Source organism: Centruroides vittatus, unplaced genomic scaffold (genome assembly GCF_030686945.1).
Source record: "Centruroides vittatus isolate TY-2023 unplaced genomic scaffold, ASM3068694v2 contig_417, whole genome shotgun sequence".
In the NCBI taxonomy this organism is placed as follows: domain Eukaryota; kingdom Metazoa; phylum Arthropoda; class Arachnida; order Scorpiones; family Buthidae; genus Centruroides; species Centruroides vittatus.
The window spans coordinates 1,037,156-1,055,965 of NW_027122227.1; the positions used below are offsets into that span (position 1 = coordinate 1,037,156).

The 18,810-nt window shown below is 29.8% G+C and overlaps 1 protein-coding gene across 1 annotated transcript in view; it reads left to right on the forward strand.

Moving 5' to 3' along the window:
- Positions 1–805: 805 nt before the first annotated feature.
- The window catches only part of Rep (Rab escort protein), a 38,794-nt gene continuing 20,789 nt past the window's right edge, over positions 806–18,810 (forward strand). The window contains exons 1-3 of the mRNA XM_067271991.1: positions 806–864; positions 9,282–9,348; positions 11,737–11,809. Of these exons, the coding sequence (XP_067128092.1) occupies positions 816–864; positions 9,282–9,348; positions 11,737–11,809 (189 nt within the window). The 5' untranslated portion in view covers positions 806–815. The remainder of the gene's footprint in view (positions 865–9,281; positions 9,349–11,736; positions 11,810–18,810) is intronic.

An 18,810-nucleotide genomic window follows, 5' to 3' on the forward strand; every position in this document is an offset into this window, starting at 1 on the left:
AATATACTCAGTCAGTGACGACCGGATGGTCGAGCGGTCAAGGTGGCAACCTACCGCTCTGGGTGACCCGAGATCGAATCTGAGCGGGTCGAATAATCCCCAGGAATTAATCGGGGGTGTCCCTCACCACCCGGTCGCCCCATTGTCGGCCTGGCCGAACCTATAATGAAAGAGGCCCTCTTAGTGCCCACAGGCCGGAAAGAGTTTAAGATATATATATATATATATATATACTCAGTTAATGACTTTTATACTTGGCAGGAAGTTACCGCCGTGACTTTCGAAACACAATATTATGAACAATACAAGAAATATACGCATAGATATGTCAATAGTTGAAGTTTGTTCCTAGAAAAACTGACAACAAATTAAAAATTTATGCAAACTAAACTAAATTCAGTTCAATAAGTAAATGTCACGAAGTAAACCGGCGATAAATGCATCACTGTGCCGCTCTCGGGAATCCGGGTTCGAATCTTGGTTGATTCAGAATTTTTCAAATTGAATTGACTCGGTTATGTGAAGGTACAATCTTGTTTGATTGAGATTGGGCTTAACTCCACGGCTATGTCGTCCTGAATGGCAGAATCTTTTATGGGAGTGATTGTAAGGCGGAAAAAGTAAAAAGAAAAACTAATACGAGGTGGAAAGAATGAAAAATAAAAATGAAGAAAGAAATTAAATAAGGCTTTTATAATTCGTAAATAGACGAACATTATGTTATAATGCATTTCATTAGTTCGAATAAAAAATTTTAGGAATTTTAGAAAAATTTATATCGTATCTGGCAACGTTACCGTGTCAAGATAGTCAAGATGGAGGACGATCTGCCGACAAATTATGATATCGTCGTTATTGGCACAGGTTAAGAAATAAGAAATTAATTCATATATACCTAAGAAATATCTATTATTGCATTTGTTGTAGACGTTAAATATTAGTCTAGTTAAAATTATTTATTGAGTGAAGATTAAATAATACTTGCTAATTTTTACTCTGTCAAATTTTACAGTGACGTTTAATAAGTTTCAGTGTACAAACTAAATATACTAATAATACATTAAAAAGATATCTTTCATCCCATAGTGTTACAGTGCTAAAAACATTTAGATAAGCAGATTTCATACGTAATTTGTATGCATACATACATATAGTATATTTTTGTGTATGTCTGGTGATTAATAATGGTTTGTTGTGTTCTGATCTTTAGTTTATGGTGAAAATTAAGAAAAGAAATATTTGACAAAATTTCTTTATTCAAGAGAACCAACTTGAAAAATATTTATATACCATTATTATTAATTTTTGTTTGTAAAGAAAAACCCTAATGAAAAAATTTGACTCTTGTCTAAATTGTCATAATTTTTTACTTGGTGCAACTTTTTTACATTGGAGATGTTTTCATTTGAATATAAATTGTTATTCGATTAGTGATTGAGCTATTACATCAATACCTAAGACGACAACATATGTATGGTATGGTTTGGTTAGCCCTTGGCTGCTGAACGAATGCTTTCGATACACCATTTAGTAAAATGGTTATAAAAAGTTTTAGTTTGTGTAAAATTTGAGTTTTTGTTATTATGGATAACATTTCGAATAAAAATCATGTTTTGATGAAATTTTGTCCTTGTTAGCATAAAATTAAGTGATAAAAATAAAATAGCTCTAGGTTTGGGTTGATAGGTCAAATTTCATGGGAGTTTAAACCCCCATGAAATTTGACCTACTGACTCAGAAGTTTTGCGAGTATGTCACTGATAATGAGAAGCTTGCATTTAAGATTTGTGCTTTCTAGTCCCAGTTGTTTTTTCTAGGAGTGCTGTGGTATGAGGTGCAAGATGAAGAAAAGAAGAAAATACAGCTTTTTTGCAATTTTTGCACTTTTTGATTGCTTATACAAGGGCTGTTTTTTTTTTTTTCAACCTTTGATGGTCCATAAAACAAAGACAAGTGTAAATAACAAAATGAATTTATTGCCAAAAGTTAGGTACAAACATGGTTACTTTTCGACGTAATCACCATGAAGATTGAGGCATTTGTCTATCTGTGGTCGAGCTTTGAAATCCTCCTCTTCATAGAATGTTGCCACCAGTGATTGAGATGGTCCTTAATGTTGTTTTGAAGATTGTCATTATTCTCAAACCTTTGCCCCGTCTAGCCAAGTTTTCAGTTGAGGAAGAGGTGGAAGTCTTCACACATTAAAGGTGTGAAGACTGTCACCTTTCAGACTTCCACCTAGCTTGGAACTTTTTAAACACCCAGCGCACAGCCCTGATTTAGCACCGAGCAACTTCCACCTCTTTCCTGGACTAAAAACATGGCTAGGAGGGTAGAGGTTTGAGACTAATGATTATTCTCAAACAACGTAATGATTATTCTCAAACAAACCCATCTCAAGTCACTGGCGGCAACATTCTATGAGGATTTCAAGAGGATTTCAAAGCTCATCCATAGATAGACAAATGCCTCAATCTTTGTGGTGATTATGTCGAAAAGTAACCATGTTTGTACCTAACTTTTGGTAATAAATTCATTTTGTTATTTACATTAGTCTTTGTTTTATGGACCATCGGAGGTTGAAAAAAAACAGCCTATATATTTCAGCAACCCCTTTAAAGAAAAATCTGAAATTTTTAACACAACCAAAGAAAACATTTTTCTGTTGAATGAGATATTCAGAACCACTGTAGGTATTTGGGGGTGGAGAAATCAATCTCCAAAAATTGGCAACTTTGATTTCTATATATAGTCAGTTAGTGACTTGTTTTACTTTGTGCAGAGTCACTACTGTAACTCTCAAAAAGAGGAACAAATTAAGTGCTTTACAAACATCTAAAACCTTAACTACAATTAAAATAAAAAAGTATCTTTTTATTTACACATTGCTAACATAAACCATATATTTTTATTAAAAATGTTAAAGTATGGTTTCTAAATATTTACAAATTAAACCATTTGTAAATATAAAACATCATCTATTTAAAAATTTTCATGATAAAAAATTTTGAGGGTGTTGTGTAGATTACTCCCTGTGGAATTTCGGCTGAGTATATATCTGAACTCAGGACCGAGACGAGTTCAACAATACCCTACTTTTGGAATGGAGATGAAAAATAAGAAAGTTGTCATATTTGTGATTTCTTGCCTTTCACAATGCATTCTATGCCATTTTAGAGTTTTCCACTAAGTTGCATTCGACTGTTTGTGCTCCTACAGACTCCTCCTCCTGTCCCGACGGACAGTGTAGATCTCAAAATCAGCAATTCATTAATTCATTAATTATCGGTCAATGCAGTGTTTAACCCTCTGCATTGACTGATGGATATATCTGTCAAGGGCAATCGTGTGGCACTGGTGAACAACAGCTATATCCACAAAACTCTTTTGCGGATATCGCCAAAAACTAACATGAAAAAAAATTCACATAAAAAAAGGAATTGTCTCAATAAAAAAAGATTTTTCTTTACTAATCATAACTATTTACAAAATGTTTTTCTGAAATGGTAATGAGAAAAAACGTGTGGGAAAATACTTAAAAAATTTCCTACGTTTATTCTCCACTACATAGTTATTGATTCGTGGTAGTTCTTGAACAAAAGAACTGAATGCATTATGAAAGGAAAGAAATCCTAAATATGATAAGTTTCTTATTAAAAATAACTTTCACACAAACATACTAACCGGAGTAAAAAATTTTGTTCTAATAATGCAAACGTTTTTGATGCCCAGAAGGGGCATTGAAAATGTTTCCCGTTCGAAACATTTGATGCCCGTCTGGGCATCGAAAACTTCAGGCATTCCACTAAAAACCATTGTAAGCTGGTTCTTCACTTTTGAATTTTTCAAAGGCATTTGATTTACGCATTCCTAATGTGTGCGCACTTCGAATCCAACGTAACATCATAAACTACTGTAATATTCGAAATGAGGATCGTATATAATTCAAACAATTATAAATGTAAATAAATAAATAAATTTTAAATGCTATCGTCCATTAGGAATTGTCATGCTGTAGAAAGTGACATTTCTTCCTTATAATTAATGCTTTTGCATTTGCACTCTGCTTTAAATATTTCTATAACTTCTAATATCTTCAGGTGATCTTGATGTGGGGTGGTGAGAACGATGCATGCCCTGTCAAATTTTGCCATAATGTCAGGATCTGATGCATAGGTCAAAAGGGCTGTTGTGTATCTATTTCGTGATATGTCCGATTTATGTTTCTTCAATTGTACCTCTAAAAGACCTCTTGGTTGCACCCACATAAACCATTTCCTTATCAAGCCTGCCATCTTTTATAGGGACTTTATAGACTCCTGGTAATCTATAAACTTTCTTATTTTTCATCTCCAGTCCAAAAGTAGGTATCGTTGAACTCATCTTGGTCCCCTGAGTTCAGATATATACTAAAGTCCCAAAATTCCATAGGGAGTAATCTATGCAACTTCCAATTTTGACAGTGTAGATTTCAAAATCAGCAATTCATTAATGAATTTCCATTTTTAATGTTCTGTGAGTTTGTGGAGAAACTAAATTTAAGAAATATAATTTGCTATAAATGTAGTAATCTTATAGGGTAGATGTACCAGTTTTGGCCAGCGTACCAGTTCTGGCCAGAAAACAATTTTAACTTAAAAATATAATCACCACATATTCAAATCTGTCCAATAAAACAAACTTTTACTGTTAACTGTTCACACAGTTAACAATAAAAGTTTGTTTCATTTGTGATTATATTTTTAAGTTAAATTTGTTTTCTGGCCAGAACTGGTACTACACTGGCCAAAACTGGTACATCTACCCTAATTTGTTTTTTATATTTCAGAGATCTTAATCATCAGTTTATATAAGAAATATAGCTATATAGGCCACTTGCCACAGTAACCCTACTAAGCAACCTATATGGTTATATTTCTTAAATTAATGGTCTCGAAGCAAATATCATTTTAGTGTTATGTGTTATTACAGGAATTTTATGAATTAATTTTTGTTTAAATATGTAGAAATATATTATGTAATATTCCACAAATTTTATATACATATTAGAAAAAATATAATTTAAAAATTTTAACATTAGTTTAAAGCTTTTTTTGACTTATAATATAATACAGAATTTATCAGATTTCTAAAATTCAGAATTTTCAAATTTAAAATTTGATGAATGATAGTTACAGAAATTTTATATTAAAAATGTAAACATTTAAAAACCAAATTTTTTAAAAAATTACTGTTAATATATAATATATTACAATTGTAATTTATGATAAATTTAAATTAAAAAGCTTAGTCTGTTCTAAGAGAGACTACAAAAGTAATTAGATTTAATATATTAAAAATAAGTGATCATATTTGTTAAAAAACAATATAAAAAGTTTAATGTGCTTTTTTTTTTAATTCTCTCTTCCCTGTGGACATTAAGAGGGCCTCCTTTTTAGCAAGCCCATTATGGGTTTGTCCAGGCTCACAATGGAACAGCTGGGTGGTGAAAGACATGGCTTGACATATTTGAATGGATCATCCCCAAAAAATTCTTAAGGTTTTTTGACCCATTCGGATTTGATCTCCAAAGTGGCTGTCACCTTAGCTGCACAGCCATCTGGTTGTAATTTAATGTGCTTAATAATTCAAGCAGTTTATAAAATCTAGCCATAAAACTGAGATAAATATTTAAAATATTGTAATCTATGTTTGCAGATTAGAATTTGTTCTGAACAAAATTAAAAAGTAAATGACTTGAACTTATGATAGTAAGTTAAAAAAATTTTTCTTGTTAATAAATTGAAATTATAAGGTAAATTAATTTGATTTAATATTTGTTAATTTGAATGGAAATAAGTTATATGTTATTAACCCAAAATGCTATTAAAGGATTGTATTAAATACAGATTTTAATTCTTTATTATCAGCATAACTATTTTCTTATTAGTTGTTTAGATAATTATAATTGTATTAATTTAAATAAGAAAAATATAATTAATGAGAAAAAGCTTTGTTTTTGAATACAGTCAACATTTTTCAATTGAAATTTATTGAAATTCGTTGTATATAAGACTAAATTTAAATGAAGCAACTATACAGTTATTTAACTACTAATGCTAGTTTTTGATCCAAGTTCACATTTTTGTTTAAAATAAAAAAATTTCTAATATATTTATATGTTAAAAATTATATACAGTACAGTCCTGCTAGGCCAAACTAATTGGGACCGAGCCCTGTTCAGATTAGCTGAATAATTGAAATAATGCAGAAGCAAGCAGTAAAACAGGTTCAGTTTATATAGATACAACACCATCAATAACTTTTATTTTTTTTTGTGTGTGTGTATAAGTACAGTACAGATCTGCTGTTCTAATAGGCCATGTCAAACACTGATTTATTAATTTTGTACAGTATTAATACAGTACTACAATAAAATACAATTCTTTTTGTTGTGGAATTCTAAATCTTTTTGTATCATTAATACCATTTAAATTCAACTGAAAAATACAAAAAATGTATATTTTGTGAGCTAAAAAATTTCCTCTCCATAGACTGAAACACATTCGGATCAGCGGTGTTCAGACTACCGGGATTCTATTGTATAATATAGATTTTTAATATACGAATATATCAAAGTCCAGCAATAAATTGCATAACTTTCTTGGTAAAAAATTTAAAATTGTATGTGGCACCATTTGTTATGATATTTTTATGGTGACATTTGAATAGGAAAACTACAAAATATAAAGTTACCAGTCTGCACAAAATATGACAGGTATTAAGTGGTTTTTGAGCATGCCAAGTTTAAATATTTGGTCCAATTTTTTCAAAATTCGATTCATTGGCAGATCACCATTTGATATTCGGCTGTGAATGAAATAGTTTGTTAGTGCTAACATTAGAAAAAAATACAAATTTTTTAAGATATTGTATTTTCAAATGTTGTCTACTTTACCAATGAAATTGTGCCATTTTGTACAATCTGAGTATCATAATAAATGTAACAATGGTAGGCTGAAATAACCAAACTATATGGTTTTCATTTTAATATTTCTTACATCATATCATTTGTTTTATATAACTACAAATGTTATGTTACGTAAGGGTTTATCACATCGAGTGTCCAATCTAACACATTTTGAAAATTATTCCTTTACACCAGTGTTTCTCAAAGTGGGCAATAATGCCCCCTTATGGGCGATGAGTAAATCTAGGGGGACGCTGGAGACAGGGTACTGAATGGTGACCAAAGGCAAAAGTTGAGGTCACTGACAGCTGTTCCCTTTCCTCTGTTAAATGGATAAGAGGAAACATTGCGTTTAATGGTTTCCAGATGTTGAGAACAATGTACGGTAAGGGCACAAGGTGTGAGATTCATAGAAAAGTTTTCCTAAGAATATTTCCAATCCTTTCTCAGACAAGAGAAAATGAGTTAGGGAGCGTTGGGTATAACTTTATGGAACAAAGGGGGCGGTGGATCGAAAAAGTTTGAGAATTACTGCTTTACACAATTTACAGAATTTTAAAATGTATTAGATTGGCCACTTCATGTGATAAACTCTTAAGTAAGACAACCTTTGTAAATATAAATCAAATACAAAAATATAATATAATATATAGAAGGATTAAAAGTATGAAATAATCTAATAATAAAGAGGTTGCAGCTGACATTTTCATCTTGGAAATGTGAATGTCGGACATTCAGCGCTGCCATCCTGTAAGCCTAGAAGTTTGACAATGGCATTTGGAACATCAGTGGAATCATGCTTGATGTTCCAAATGCCATTATCAAACTTCTCGGCTTACAGGATGGCGGAGCTGAACATCCAACGTTCATGTTTTTGCAATGAAAACATTGGTTGCAACCTCTCTAATCTTAATATTTGTACAGTGGAACCTCGCTTAATGAGCATAATTCATTCCATAATCATACTCGTAATGTGAAACACTCGTTAAGCAAAACAATTTTTCCCATATAAATTAATGTAAAATACGATAATGCATTCCACGCCGGAAAAAATACTCAAATATTTTATGTATAACATTTATTCAAAGAAAATTATACAATATACATTGTTAAGAAGCATGAATCGTCGTCGTCTTTTTTTCTAGCGCAGAATGAACCAACCTGGAATGCGAATTATATTTGTAGAAAACAAAAAAGTCACAGATAATATGTATGATAAACATATCAAACGATATGTTAAATTCTTGGGCTATGTAAAAGCTGTAAATAAATATTAGAAATTAATTTGACTAGAAGTAGGCAGTTATGCTGCTATCTCGTATTTAATGTAATAATTATAAATAAATAATTTTTAATTTAGATATTTCTAAAATTTAATTTGGAATTTGTCATTAAATTTAATACGAAATGGCAGCATAACTGCATACTTCTAGTCAAATTAATTAATTTCTAATATTTAATTATAGCCTTTACATAGCCCAAGAATTTGGCATATCATTTGGCATGTTTATTATATAACAGGCTATGGTTGTCGATGTTTATAAGTAATATGTGTGAACACAAGGTTGGAAAAATGTGTGATTACAAGCGACACTAAGATGCTAGCAGAACAAGTGCTAAACACAGACTGATGGAGCATGCGCACAATCTGGCACTTCCCCTCTCCTGGTTACTCGTTATGTGAAACATTGCTTGTTAAGCAAGTCATTTTTTTAACAATTTGTTTTGCTCGTTATGCGAGATGCTCGTTAAGCAAGGTTCCACTGAACATATTTTTTGTCAGGGTAATGAAGGACTTACCTGCTAGTTTTTCATATATAAAATATGTTGAAAAATATATTAATTTAAAAAGTCCTTGTCATGTTAGTTTTAAGTTGAGTTTAAATAATGAGCTCCAAGTCAGTGTAAATTCTGAAAACCTTCTGATAAAGCTTTTGAAAATAAGCTGAATTAAAACCCAAGATTGAATTTAGGCTCATGTCAGTAATTGGAAATAATGTTATAGCTATGAGCATAGAAATCTATTTATATATGAAGTAAATTATTTATGTTACAGAAAGATATATTATATGATACTTAATTTATATATATTTTATTTGTATAAATATATAAATTAAATATTGTATTAAAATAACTATTTATAAATTAATTATATTATTGAGTATATTACACTATTATTATTTTTTCAAGTTATAGAAGAAAGAGGAAAACAGATTAATAAATATGTGTACTATATATAAGATGAATATTTTGATTTGATTTGTTAAATTTTATTTGAAATGATGTTTTATTAACTGAAATTTAATTTTTTTTTTTTTTTTTTTTTTTACAGGAATGCCTGAATGTATTATAGCTGCAGCTGCAGCAAGAATTGGAAAAACTGTGCTGCATTTGGATAGGTAATGTTAATAAGTGTCTTTTTATTATATGTATTATAGTTCTAAGATGTGCTGTTTAATATCAGACTTATTACACATACATTACATTATACAATTTAAAATATGTCTTTTTATTCTTTAAATGAAAAATGTATAACTTTTTATCTATGTGAAATTCTGGAAATTGTAGCAGTAATAAAAAGATGTTGTTTTGAAGATATTATAATATCATATACAAATAAACTCTTGAAACACTGGCATCATTGAGATTTGGTTGATGCTGCACTTTCAAGTTTTTCATTATTTTAAAATTTCTATAAAATAAAATAAATACTTAATACTTTCAATAATGAATGATATCACTAATAAATAAGAATAAACAATAAACTTATTTTTAAATGTCATTTATATTTCACAATAAAAGAAAAATGCACTAGAGAAACAGATACAACAGAGGAATATTAATGTAGAGTATATGTATCAATCTGAACATCCACAGGACTTACAACAACTGTTCAGACTGAGATGTTCAGTACAGAAGGGAAAGTGAGAAATAACAAATAATATGAAAGCTAAAAAATTTTAATGTATTCCACTAAAAACAAGAATTTGAACAATTTACAAGTTTAACCAGTTGTTTGCGCAGTACTCCCATTGGAGTAACCAGTTTTCGTTAAACTGTTGCGCAGTACTCTAGTTGGAGTAAATGTCAATTTTTTTTTGTAATTAACTAGTTGGTGGCGACTTAAGCACTGATTTTGACTTTTACCTACAAAGACTAAGTCTGTTTCAACGAATAAGATATTTGTTACAACCCCATATTTTTTAATTTATTAACAAAACTCTTCCTTTCCATGTTAAGTCTATGGGAGACTTTTCTTTTATTCATTTGACAATAAAATCCTAGTTAGCATGCCTGTTGGGCTATAATTGGTATATTATAGCTAAATGACTATCCTTTAACCAATAAGCATCAACTTGGGTTATGGGGTGGGAACTTTCTTGGAAAAGGTTATACCAACTCGGAGCTACATTCTCAGCTACAAATGTAAACAAACAATTATAAATCATTATTTTTATTTATTTTTAGCTTGAATTTAATAAATTTTTATGTATATTTATCCTAATTAACAAATAAGCATGTTTTTTTAAACCATTCAGCCATAAATCTTTAAAAAAAAAAATACTTCTGGTTATTGTAATACTTTCGTAATACATAAGAAATACATGTATAGTTGTTAATATAATAAAATAATAATCGCTTATTATAGTCTACTATTAGTACAATAGTGTAAATAACATATAAATAGAATCAAATACACATGATCAATAATAAAAGTGTATTGACCTAGATTTAGAAAGGCCACCCCCTCCACGCCAATTGACGTTATAATCTATAGGCCGTATTATTTCTCTATGTTGATTTAGAAAGCTGCAGTTTTTTTTATTTGAGAAAATAGACATATCTAAGTAACGTATATAACAAATTAATGGAATATTTATAAAAAAACAATTTTTTAAAATCTTAAATTTCATTAATTTTTTTAAATGTACATAATATTTTGAAGTTAACAATTGTAAAGTGTAATATGTATGTCATAGAAAATTGAAAACAGATCATATCTACAACAATTTTTAAGCGAGATATCGCAAATTGAAAAACCACAAAATGTCTACACAACAGCGGTGTTGTTTTGGATTATCGAGTTGCACAGTTGACAGGTTAAGATTTCATATACAACCTAATAAATTTTTTCAACTTGAACATTTCAAATCTTAATACAAATTATTATATAAATACTGTATCGTACTGTACTGTAAAACAGCATTTATAGAAAAACAATACAGTTGTGAAAATAATCTGTTATTTTGCTGTGCATGGAGTATTTTTGTATGTAATCGTGTATTTGTGTTTTCTATATGCTTTAAACTATCAAAAAAAAGTCAATTTTTTTTTTTGGTGAAAATTTTATTTTTCAATATTTTCTCCAAATTGCTTGAATGAAATCAAGCTTTCAGTGCACTTGACTTCTTCTTCATTACTTTTCCAGTAAAGTACTATATCATCCAAATCTTCACTAAGTTAGATAGTTTCATTCAGTGTTAGATAGCTGTATATTGTATGTATGTGTATGTAGACAGTTATATGTTTATATTCTGTAAAAAAGAAGTCGATAAAAATATTTCAATTGGTCAAATCAAATGGTCAAATTCAAATATTGTGGTAACATGCATAAAATTTTATTATTTAATTTGAAATAAATTGCATTAAATTAAATTGGAAGATGCTAATTTTCAAATTTTTATATTGTGATATAAAAATTTGAAAGGTAAGATACTTTTAACTTTTTAATGCAATTTAATAATTTTCAATACAACTAAATTACAATTTTATCTATATTTTTATAGAAATGATTATTATGGAGGTGATTGGGCAAGTTTTAATTTTGATCAGTTACAAAGTTGGATTCAGAATTATAAGGTAAAATTTTATTATCAGTTATCTAGATTTTTAATTAACTTTTAATTTTAACTAAGAGACTTATAATTATTGTTTTTAGTTGGTGGTTTTCATATTAAAAACATTTTGAAAATTGTCATCTTTATACATTATGTTTAGCTTTTGTATATATTATTTTACTTAATGATTTTAAATTTTTCTCAGTTACAACATTTTGTGAACAAAATTATACTACTACTATTAATAATTATTTGAAGTTGCTAATGATTTCAAATTCATTTAAGCATTAAATAATTTTTTAAAATTTATTATATTAGTATATGGTCTAATTTTTCTATGTATTTTGTATCATATGTTTGCATACTAAAAGTATATAGGCCTATATTAAATTTTTTTAAATCAAAATATCAAAAACAATCAATTAAAATGTATTAAACACTACAAACCTTTTCTAACAAGCATTTCTCGGATTTAAAAGAAGAATATGAGTTATGATTTGAAATCATATTGTTGTATAAATAATAATAAAATATGATCATGGTAATTACAGATAATTTTATATTACTTAGTTAAAATTTAGGATGTCAAATATTAAGTTCAAATAATTTATAATGTATGTATAAATAAATGAAGTTAATTATTTTGTTTTGTAAAATACAGTAATTTACCCCTGCTAACTTCAATCCCCTTAACTTGGACTTCACATAACTCAGACAAATCTTTCAAAAAAATGTACAGTAATTTTAAATTTGTTGACAATAGAAAAATTACAATTTTCTATAACTTGAATACAAAACCAAAACAACTTTAGCCAGATATGTCTACAAAATTCAGTAGCTAAATTGGCAACATTAGCTGCAGTATCAACTCTGCTACCTTTACATATATAACTGCAAGGGAATCTAATCAACTAGGCTCTCCAGACAGGTAAGCCATTTTTGACAAACAATTTCCAGTGTTTCTGAGATTGGATTGGATATACAAATATTACATTGAGCTGAACCGTCTGTATGTTTGTTTATAGTCATGTCGGAGGCACTTCTTGCTCGAAAGGAAATCGCAAGATAAAGATGCTGTCAGTAGGTGACAAGTTTAAGATACTTGAGGATCTTGACAAAGGCATCAAATCTGCTCAGTTGTTTAATAAATATGATATCTTTAAATAAATCATATATGACATTAAACAGTCAAAACAAAAACTGTTGGCACATGCATCTAAATTTGATGTTGGGAAATAAAAATATACAGTCAAACATGCAGAAAGTTGATGAAGAAGAGTTAGATGATGCTGTTTTTAAATGGTGCACACAATGTATAAGTGAGCTGCCAGTTAGAGGTGTTGACATCCAAGTAACAGAAAGATTAGTGAAACATTTGTGTATTGATGGATTCACTGCAAGTAGTGGATGATTGCATCAGTTCAGATGACACAGTTTAGTAGACAGAAAGATATCAGGAGAAAAGTTGAATACAGATGCAGAATCTGTGGAGCCAGAATAATCATCTCAGAGAAGAACATTTATTTTAGCCAATTATATAATGCCGACAAAAGTGGATTTTGCTGGAGGACACTACCTGAAAAAATCCAAGTATCAAAGAATGATAAAATGTTTCTTGTTGGAAGTTTGCAAAAGAAAACTTATTTCTTTTCTTCAATGCTCACATGCTTATGGAAGTCATATGCTTAAACCAGTTGTAGTCAGCAAAAGCAAGAAGCCATGAGCTATAAAAGACGACATAAACAGATTACCAGTCTATTACTATTCTAGTGAAAATGGCTCCTTTATTACAAGCATTATTGAAGACTGGTTTTTTTATCATGCCAAGCTTAGATAAGACATATGCAAGTAGAAGACATGAAAATTCCTCCAAATGAGTTGAAAACAAAAATTCTCCATCATATCCAACAACTAGACAAGAGTGGAAATATTTGATGTCTTGTTCTTCCTGAAAACCACCTTGTTGCTGATCCAAGGAGTTCTTGTTGTAACATACTATGCAAAACAAAAAGGCAGAGTTACACAAAATTAGGGTTCTAATCAAGTACCAGGCTGGATTTAACGGGAAAGCAAAATACAACAATCCAAAATAACATTTATACAAGCAAAATCCAAATAATATTTATTTGATTGAATAGTTCGGTATATATAAACAATAATGATTATAACAAGAAGTTAGTAATAAATAAATATATTTCAAATATTCAAAAAAATAATTCAAGATCAATTATATACAAGCAAAAACAAACAATCAATGAAAGAAATTCTTTTTCCCAGCTTGGGATGTACAATTAATTAAATCTCCACCAAAATAAAAAAACAAATAATACACCTCTTATGAGTTGATTGCTTTATCAAAAGAATGCCAGACAATTAGCTTTAAGGAAGGTCACTTTCAGGAGCTACACCACACCGTTGAACAGTTGTGTTGTCTTTTATCTGCTAACAAGTGTAATTTCACATTACCCTACTTACATATTTAAGCATTATAAGATCAGTCACTTGTGTAAATAAATATTTGTTGATTTTGAATTTAGTATATTTTGAGGTTTACTTGGGAGTTTCCATCTTTAAAAAAAGTCCCCAAAAAGAAAATAACTAAAAATAACACCCAAAATATAAAATAACAATCTGACTTGAACTCCCTTACATTGTTATGGGCAAAAAATTTTACAAGAAGAAATTCATGGTTGAGGTAATGGTCATTGAGGAGAACATTGAAGAGAGAAAGTGAGAGAGAACCTTGCAAAATTTAAAAACTTATCATTTCAGATCTATGATTTTTACCTTGTCAGCTACAGTAAAAGAAGTTAAACAGACAATACTTACTAATGTATGGAAGACTCTTTTCAATGATTTGGATGTGGCAAACATTGACGATGACGAAACATTTCAAAGAACTGGTGAGAATACTACTACTACCAGAGATGTTGAGGCCTGGTCAATGGAAGATGATGACTTTAGAAACTACAGCCTCACTGAAGAAGTGATAGCAGCCTCAATGACAGATTACCAAGTAGCTGAAAGAAAATCAGTTGAGAATGATGATAATGAAGAGCAAATAGCATTGCCAACAAGGAGATTGTCAGAAATAAGGGAGACTTGAATTCACTCATTATATATGCACAGCAAAGCAATAACAAAAATATTTTTCCATATTTTGACTCTTTAAGGTTACTAAGAGAAGAAATTATAAAAAGCAAAGCAACAAGATTAAATTAGCAGTTTTTCCTTCATATTTTATGTCAACAGGATCACATGCAAGTATTGCTAACAAGTGTAATTTCACATTATCCTACTTACATATTTAAGCATTACAAGATCCTGGGCAAAGACTCATTCATTACAGAGTGTATGTCATACACTCTGTAATGAATGAGTCTTTGCGCAGTCTGACAAATAACACCTTACTGTACTGTACATTGTGTTTAGTACTACACAGTACATTGTGCTTAGTGTTCTAGAAATGACTATTTTAGATATCTGGAAATCCAGTAGTCTTTGCAATACTTTTTATTATTATTTTTATTATTTGAATTATGAATGCTCTTCTCAGCCTTCACTGGAAACATCTAATGTGGAAGAAAATTCCAAAGATTTAAACTTGGTTGTTGAAGACTTTTTCTTACAATGTGGCAGTTTTGAAGACAAATGTATTTAGAGATCATATTTAGAATGTTCTGATCAAAAATGTTTAGCAATTTAAGATTTTTCACTAATGATTTGGGACAGATAGCTGTTGAAGATAAAACAATTTGCACAATATATATTTTTTTTTAGTTATCAAATTCTCTGTTTTAAAGCTACACACCAACCAATGACGAATATTATTGGTTTAGAAACAGCTATAATATTAATAATTTATAAGATAATTTAGCACTACAGTTAGGCATTAGGTGCCATCTCTTGATAAATTTAATAATTATAATTTTAATTAAATAATTTAGAACTACTGGAAGAAAAAAATTGGCTCGGAGCAGGACTCAAACCCGCAACTCCTGCTTACCGGTTATTACAGCCGTAATAACCCTCGATGGTTATAACGTAACCTTATAGTTGCAGGTTCGAGTCCTGGAGTGGGACTCGAACCTGCATTTACATAGGAGCAACCACCAGAATGCTACACTCCCGCATCCTCAAACACCAGGAAGATATTAGAAACAACAGACCAACAACAGAATTAGCTAAAAAGGTGCTAAATCAGGATTATCTTCTGCTCTGGGCCATACAAAATTGCTAAAACGTTGCAACGATCAAAGAGAGGTATTCATATGGGAGAGTCTTTACATATCCACTTTAACACCGTGCAATGCACTGACATTAGAAATCCTGCAACTGTGGACATTGTTATTTAAACAATCTAAATTATAAATTTCCTATTTCAGTTACACCACAGTCAAATATGTCACCATTATTTATGTATTAAATATTTTGGGGTTATTATGTCATCACAGCATGTTTCTACACCTATAATAATTATTGCAATTTTAATACGTATACGGAATTCCATTCAAGTGCTTTACATAATTTAAATAGTCTGTTAAAAAGCTAACTGTTCGAAAATTATAGTATTCGATTTTTGCCTGAAGATGACAGCTGTAAGCTGTTGAAAGTGCTTGCGAGTACATGTGAATTTTTACAAATCACTGCTTGTAATGCTGCAACACCGATGTGTTAATCATTCATTACTGTAAGTTGGCATGAAGTGTAATATTATTTTATTGAAGAGTAGACAATATGTTACATTTCATCATTTGGAGTTTGATTTCAGAATCCAATTGGCAATTGCAGAGCAAAGATTTCATTTTCATCAAATTGAGCAATTGATGAGCAAATTAAATTCTGGTTCTCACTTACATTTCATCATTAATCTAGTATCCCAAATACTTAGACTGTTCTACTCTTTCAATGTTTAATCCTCTAAGTATTAGCTTAGATGATGTAATCTTATTACTGCTTATCACCATATATTTGATTTTGTTTATATTTATGCTCATATAAAGAATATAGGTAGACCTAAATATATTATATAATTATTATATCTTGGATAAATATATCCTTGTGATCAAAAAGTATCAGAAATGGTTTAATAAAATGTAAGATTTGAATTTATTCATCAAAATTTATTTTGTTTCCTTCAAAGTAATCTTCTCCCACTGCAATCCACTTATGCCAACTGTTTTTCAATTCTTGAAACATGCTTTAAAGTTGTTTTTGTGAAACCTCTTCATGACTCACAGTGAATTTTGTTTTATATCCGCAATAAACTCAAAACAGTGAGCGCACACTATCAATTTTAGTCAAGGAAACAGGAAAAAGTCACATGGTGCCATGTCAGGTAAATACAGAGCTTGCAGAACCCATATTTGTTAAATTTTTCACCAAAAACTCACAAACAACAAGAGCATTGTGAACAGATGTATTATTGCAGTGCAAATTCCATGAGTTTTCTCACCACAAACCAGGTCATTTTCTACAATTGCTTCATGAAAATGATGCAAAACAGTCAACATAATTTTGATTTTTGACTGACTTTGAAAGTAGTCTTTTCGATCTTGCTTCACCTATTCAGTGCCATTTACATGATTGTTGAGTTGTTTCAGTGTCAAGGTGTAGATCCATATTTCATCACATGTAATGATGCATTTTTAAAACAATTTGCTTGAAGAAAACATTTTATTGACCATTTGTACATGCTGCTGTTGTACAGTTGTTTTTGGAAAAAATTCAATGATTTTGGGATGACTCGAGAAGCAACACACCACAAGCCAAAATGATCTCTTAAAATTGCTTGACAAGATCCAAATGATACTGGAACATGTTCAATAACGTTCCTAATTGTTAAACAACAATTATTGAGTACTAAATCTCTGACTTGAGTAATGTGTTTTTCATCAGCTGAAGTGGATGATCTACCAGAGCATGGTTTGTCTTAGACATGTCTCTGCCTTCCTTGAACATCCTGTATTACTCAAAAACTCTTGTTTTTGATACACTATTGTCACCAAAGGCTTTTTGCAACATTTCCAATGTTTTTGTAGCAGTAGTTCTGTTGCAAAAATAAAATTTAAATCATATCTTTCCTTATTTACACTCTACATTTTGAAAAATTACAGGCACAAAAATTCTTTATGTACAAAAAAAAAAAGCATTTATTTGCAAATGATAACAGACAACAATGGATTATTGTTAGATGATAATGAAAGTCATATCAAACAATATAAAAAATGACGACGGTACCTTCTTGTGTGTGCGTAGTTTAAATTAACCATTCCTGATACTTTCTGATCACAGTAATATACACAAAATAAAATATCCATATCATTAGTGAAAAAAGTCTTTTATTCAAAGTTGACATCAATGATTCATTACTTCTTGCTTGATAATGTATTCAATGTGCTCTATCATCTCAGTTTCAATATGTAATGTAGCTTCTTAAAGCACCTTGAAAAATTTAAAAAGAGAAGGCTTTTTATAAAATTTGATTGGATAATTTATGTTTTAGAATAAAGTTATTACTTTGGTGAGTATTTCTCACCAAAGTATTATTTCTCTCATTAGATTTTTTTTTATATTTTTGTTTATGGTTTCTGAGGTGTTGTCATTTCAAGTAACTTTGTATATATATCTTCAAAACAAAATGATTGCAGGTTTATATCAGGCTATATTACTACTACTATTATTATTATTAATTAAGTACTAAGTAATTTGGCACTAGAGGTAACCATTAGGTGCAATCTCTTGCTAAATTTAATAATTATAATTAAATTAATATTTTAATAATTAATTTATAAGGTTCTGGAAGAAAAGAATTGGCCCAAAGCAGGATTCAAACTCTTAACTCCTTACTGTACAGTCATGTGGCCAGTACACTATCTGGACTTTCATCTTATCTTCATCTCCAGAATCTATTAATTTAGATATAACTATACTTGCACTTTAAACAGATAGCCTATCAGATTATAGGTACAATGAAAAGTGCTTATCAAGATGAGAAGGAACCAAACTCAAATTATTCAAATA